General features: G+C 20.1%; 3 protein-coding genes across 3 annotated transcripts in view; all 3 read right to left on the bottom strand.

The window, feature by feature from the left end:
- Positions 1-291, bottom strand: part of LOC102675668 (dynein intermediate chain 2, axonemal) — a 3,219-nt gene extending 2,928 nt beyond the window's left edge. The window contains exon 1 of the mRNA XM_006624805.2: positions 33-291. Within this exon, the coding sequence (XP_006624868.1) occupies positions 33-219 (187 nt within the window). The 5' untranslated portion in view covers positions 220-291. The remainder of the gene's footprint in view (positions 1-32) is intronic.
- A 119-nt stretch (positions 292-410) lies between these two features.
- LOC102676023 lies at positions 411-1,148 on the bottom strand. Its single transcript, XM_006624808.2, has 2 exons — positions 941-1,148; positions 411-879 (listed from the first exon to the last, which is right to left on the bottom strand). Exons 1-2 carry the CDS (start codon positions 1,131-1,133, stop codon positions 626-628), a joined length of 447 nt encoding a protein of 148 aa, XP_006624871.1. The 5' UTR covers positions 1,134-1,148; the 3' UTR covers positions 411-625.
- A 2,218-nt stretch (positions 1,149-3,366) lies between these two features.
- LOC102675386 (protein disulfide-isomerase) overlaps positions 3,367-6,011 on the bottom strand; it is a 3,650-nt gene continuing 1,005 nt past the window's right edge. The window contains exons 2-8 of the mRNA XM_006624803.1: positions 5,671-6,002; positions 5,389-5,526; positions 5,083-5,313; positions 4,628-4,999; positions 4,411-4,539; positions 4,247-4,333; positions 3,367-4,176 (exon numbers count right to left, since the gene is read on the bottom strand). Coding sequence (XP_006624866.1) covers positions 4,126-4,176; positions 4,247-4,333; positions 4,411-4,539; positions 4,628-4,999; positions 5,083-5,313; positions 5,389-5,526; positions 5,671-6,002 — 1,340 coding nt within the window. The 3' untranslated portion in view covers positions 3,367-4,125. The remainder of the gene's footprint in view (positions 4,177-4,246; positions 4,334-4,410; positions 4,540-4,627; positions 5,000-5,082; positions 5,314-5,388; positions 5,527-5,670; positions 6,003-6,011) is intronic.

Below are 6,011 nucleotides of genomic sequence, written 5' to 3'. Positions count from 1 at the left end.
TATATATATATATATATATTTAAATATAAATTTATGTGCATATACCTCATGAATAGAATATATATTGCTACATTGAGTTGCCCGAGTTGTAGGATTTATTTGAATATAGTGATTCATATATCCTGCATGTGGTTTAATATCAACTTCTATTTTTTGATAATTTGTAAAATTACATTGTTTTCCAAATTCTAATCGCTGTTTTGTATAAATGTATTGCATGTTAATATTTTTTTATATTCCAGATTATTTTTAATTTAATCAATAATTTATTTAATGAATTAAAATATTAATTATTAATTTATTTAATGAATAAAATAAATTGCTTATTAATTAACTTAAGATTATTAATCTTAAAAAAGGAATAATTTTTAAATAATTGAAATAAATGATTATCATCACTTGTAAATCAATTATAATTAATTATATTTATTTTATTGGCATTAAAAATCATATTAAAATATTTCATTAATTTATAAAATTATACACTGTATTTATAAAATAATATCCATTGTGTTTTCTAATTGCTATAGTAACGAATATATATTTCTTTCACTATCTCTCTCACTCACTCACTCATTCACTCAGTCTCTAGGTAATTTTATAATAATAACGATTATCATAATTTTTATTTATTAATTCTTACTAAAATAGGAATTTTTGGATCTAAACCTTGATAGAGAATAGAAATCATTTTATAAATTTTCACGTATTCCAATTGTGTATAATCAAAGAAGGTCTTCATGTTAGGAAGTATATCTTCTACAATAATCTTAATTAAATCACTATAATATTGTATATATTGAAATTTTTGCATTATATCAAAGAATAATAATAATTGATCTTTATTTGTATAACGTATACAACATATTTCTGACATTCCTAAAAAAAAATAACATAAAATAAAATATTCATTAGTTGTAAAAAAAATTTAGTTCAATACCTTCAAAATTGTTATTATAAAGTAAGTTCCAAATTCCATTTGACATATATTGTGTCATATTAGAAATAACAGATAATTCCTTGTATGATTCATTTTTTAAAATACATTTATTATTAAATTTTTTCACTTCATATATTTTCCATGCAGAATTTAATTTTGCATACATTGCTCTAATATCTTTTAAATTAAACATTTTGATATTTTTAGAAAAAAGAGATTCAAATAAAGTTATCGATTCAAAGAATATAGATGAAATATTTTTATGTACTGATTTTTTCTGTGCAATTTCATCCTATGTACAAATCACATAAGTATACATATAATATATGTTATTTATTTATAATATTATATGTATATTTACTTACCATTTTATTAAATTCTATCAAAAATATATGTAATACTTTTTGATGTTTTTGAATAATTAATTTTTTTGTAAAATCAATATTTAAATAAGTATGATAAATTTTTAATGACTTAATTATTTCTTCTGAAATATTATTTCTATTAAAGTTATCTATAATAGTATCAATTATTAAATTCTGATCAAAGGTACAATGAGAAATTGTATTTTCATGTAATGGACACTTTATATTACACTTATTAATCAGTGTACAATCATTAGATTTAATTGACATTTTTTGTATTAGATTTTTCAATTCACTAATTGATGTTGTAGAACATTTTTCACCAAATTTACAATATTTTGACTATACAAAGAAAATTATATTAAATATTATTAATTAATTAAATATATAAAAATTATAAAACATTTTCAGAATTTATAATAAATGGATTCATTAATAAAAAAATTATTATTTTTATATTTCAAAATATATAATAAAATCAATCAATATCAATAAGTAATAGTAAAATTAAAAAAATGTTAAATTTTTGTAATACACGTAAATAACATATAAGTATTTTATAAAAAAATATAATAAAAATTAATAAAAACTTAATTAAAAATTATATTTAAAATTTTATTAGATTATAAAATAAAAAGTAATATATATGAATATCATAAAAAATTACCTCTTTTATGGAACAATTAGATTTAATTTTATTTTCCAATTTATGATTAATGCTTTTGTATTGATTAACTTTTTCAATGTTTTTAACATTTCTTTTATTTATTACAAGAAAATTTTTAGTTTCTCTAAATTTTATTGAATTTATTAATTGATTATTATTCTTTGTTTTTTCAATTGTATATGCATCTATCTCATTTTGTATTTCTTTATCATTTCTCATATTTTGATTATTTTGTTTTATAGCATTAACATCTCGTTTTAAATTCATGTTCTTATTATTAACATTTAAATTTTGAATCTTTTTTTTTTTCTTATTTTCTATAATTGATAATATATAATTAAATAATATATTATTTTTTAAAATTTTAATATTAATTTAAATATTTACCAGTTTTTTGATAATATTCATGTATGTTAAAAATTTTTTGATTTTTTATATTTAAAGATGATTTCTCTCGTAATTGTTGTGTTTGTAATAACGTTCTACTAATATCTGCAGCAATTTCTTCATCTTCATCTTTGAACTTTAAAATAGAAAATAAAATTAAAGTAACTTATTTATAACAAATTTTATAAAAAATGTATAACAATAATCAAAAAATGTATAATAATCTTACTTTGGGACAAGTACAAATATTTTTATTAACTTCTTGTTGAGGATTAACTTCTATGCACCATGGTTTTAAACAATACATTGCTTCTTCACAATTTGCTTTTAGTATAGTTTTTACTTCTTCTGTCAGAATCAAGGTTCGATGTAAAAATTTAATTAATTTTGAAAGATTAAAATTTTGTAAATCTTCCATTGTTACTCTTGAATCTTGTTGTTTCTAACAAACAAAGATAAAAATAATTAAATAAGAAATACAATATTAATAAAGAATAAAAAAAATTATAAATGTCACTCAAAGTGTTAACTGTTATTTTTTATACACTAAAATATCATATAGTTAGAATTTATGTATGATATATTTCACAATTCCTTCTCATACATATGCAGTTTTTTAACATATAACAACATTAAGTAAAATAAGTATTATATATTAAATATTACGATTTATTGATATTATTTGTGAAAATATTAGATTAAAAAATAGGAAAAGAGATAATGAAAAAAATTGAAATAAACATTTATGAAAATGAAAAATTGATATAATTATATATATATTATATAATTATATATATAATATATATATTTTTATGTATATATAAAATTCATTTTTTTATAAAATTTTTATTTAAATTAATTTAAAAAAAATGTTAAAATCGCTTCTACTTTAAATATTCATAAAATTGTTATATATATAAATGCTGTAAATGGAAATATATATCTTCTACAAGTTCAGAATAACTATTCTACAATTAGAGATAATTTTTTTTTTTAATATTAATTTGTTGTACGAGCGCGTATGTGTTTATTTAATAAAAAACAAGGTTTTTTTTTATAAAAATAAAATACGTTTTACGATTTTGCGAAATCCTTAGCCTAATGATCTTTCATAAGTTCATACATCAACACCTTCATACATCAACATCACAAGACAAAGATACTGTATCTAAACATTAGAGATTTTAAACAGTTTTTAGAGGGCACTCATACAAAAAATGATAAGAACGATGCAAATAACACAATATTTTTGAATAGTTTTTTGATATACAGATTATCTTCATATCAGACATTCAGATAAAATATTATTTTATCTATTAAATCTAAAACATATAAAACAAATTGCTTTATCTCTATGTGCAATTTATCACATTAGAAACTCAGTCATATGCGAAATATACATTGTAAACAGATTATACCAATTATATGTATATGTGATTATTATAAATATATATATATATATATATATATATATATATATATACACATTTAATAATTATATATATGTATATATATATATATATATTTAGTAATAATTATATATATATATATATAAACAAATTCTATATAACATTGCAGAAATAAATTTTTAATAATTGACATATAATAATTTGAAAACTTGATTTATAAATTCAAGTCTAAAAATATTAAAATAGAAATAGAGGAGAAAGAAGTCTTCTATAAATTAATATCTTTTAAGCAGAATTATTAAATTTATAAACGTTGTTATGAGAAACTATGGAATTGTTTCTTCATATGTCACATATCTATAACTCATCTTTTCTTGGCACATCATCATCTTCATCTTCTTCTTGAGCCTGTAAAAATAAATATTATAATTTTATGTTATTAAAATACAAATAATATCAATTATAAATTTTTACGAACTTCTTCTGCAGCTTGACCATAAGCACCATCAGATTCAATAAATTTAGAAAGTCCTTCAAGCGTTCTTTCACCATTATATTCTACAGCCTAAAAATTTACTTAATTTAGAATACATTATTAATGTCAAATAAGTATTAATATCTCAATTAATCCAAGATCCTTACTTCGTTTGTTTCTTTTTTGTAAAGAGTAATTGTTGGATAACTACTAACTTTAACATCTTTTAATTCATTTGCAGTAGCATCCATTTTTGCTATAACTAAATTTTCACTGTCTTTATATTTTTCTCCAAGCTATAAATTACATTATATTCATATTATATTCAATTTTTTTTAAATTTATTAAAATTGTAAAGATAATAAATATGTAAATAAAACATACTGCTTCATATATAGGAGCTAGTTGTTTGCAATGCCCACACCATGGAGCATAAAATTCAACTAAAACGTTTTTCTTTTTATCATATGCAACTTCATGGAAGTTAGTACCAACAAGAACTTTCACAGGATTCTTATCCCAATCTTCTGGCAAATCTTGTGTAAGAAAATGCCTTTTCAATTTGCCTTCAATAAATGCAGTTACAAATTCCAATACATTTTCACTAGATATTTCTGGCTTTTCTGGTTTGTATTTAGCCATAATTTGTTCAAATTTTATAATACGCATAGCAGGTACTTCACTTTTTTTCATACCAAAATATTCTAAGATGCGTTCATGATCAGATTCATCGGCATTAATTGTCACAAATAAAACCTGAATAATACAATAAAATAAAAAATTATTATATTATTTTATATTTATATTTATTATTATTTATTTATTTTTATTTATTATACCTCTCCACGGAATTTTTTTGCTGGTTCTTTAATTTTGTCTACATATTCTTCAAAATGACCAGCTTCTTTGCTAAGAAAAACAAGAAGATGGCTTTTGATATCACCACTAAATATCTTTTGTACTGTATCTTGATTGAAATCAACAACTAATGGCAGTGAATGTACAGAAATGAAATTTTGTAATTTTTTAACATCAAGTTCTTCATTAAATTCTTTTCTGCCTTCATCAAACTAAAATAATTATTAAATATTATATGATTAAATCTACAAAAGAAAATTGAATATAACAAATAATAATTAATATACCTTTTTAAACAAAACAATTTTACCATCTTCTACTCCGTACTCATTGAAAACTTTATCATTATTACTTATACCAAAAACATGATCATCAACAGCATTACCAACTTCTAAAAATACTTTTGCACCATCTGATTCTATATCCTAAATAGTATAGTTTAATATATATATATATATATCAATATATATATATATATATATATTGATTAAAGTTTCATAATACAATAAAAATCTTAAACATGCATATATTTCATTATCTTAAATGAAATATAAATAATATATAAATACCTTAAAGAATCCAATAATAGCAATATTATGTGACTCAATAAATGATTTAGCTTCTTCAATTGTTGATAAATTTTTAGCAGCAGGGCCTGATTTTTTTATTACCCAATTTACAATATCATCTGCTTGACGACCTCCACTATAATCAATAGCTGATCCTTTACGATAAAATTTAAGGGTAGGATATCCACGAACTCCATGTTTTTCAGCTAATTCAGTTTCAATAATTGCATCAACTTTAGCTAATTTTATAGGAAAACCACCATCTTGTAATTTTTTAGCTGCTTTGGCATATTCAGGTGCTAAAGCTTTACAATGTCCACACCATGGTGCATCTAAATAAT

This window comes from Apis dorsata, unplaced genomic scaffold (genome assembly GCF_000469605.1).
Source record: "Apis dorsata unplaced genomic scaffold, Apis dorsata 1.3 scaffold_1130, whole genome shotgun sequence".
Lineage (NCBI taxonomy): Eukaryota > Metazoa > Arthropoda > Insecta > Hymenoptera > Apidae > Apis > Apis dorsata.
This window is presented reverse-complemented; position numbering and strand designations above follow the sequence as displayed.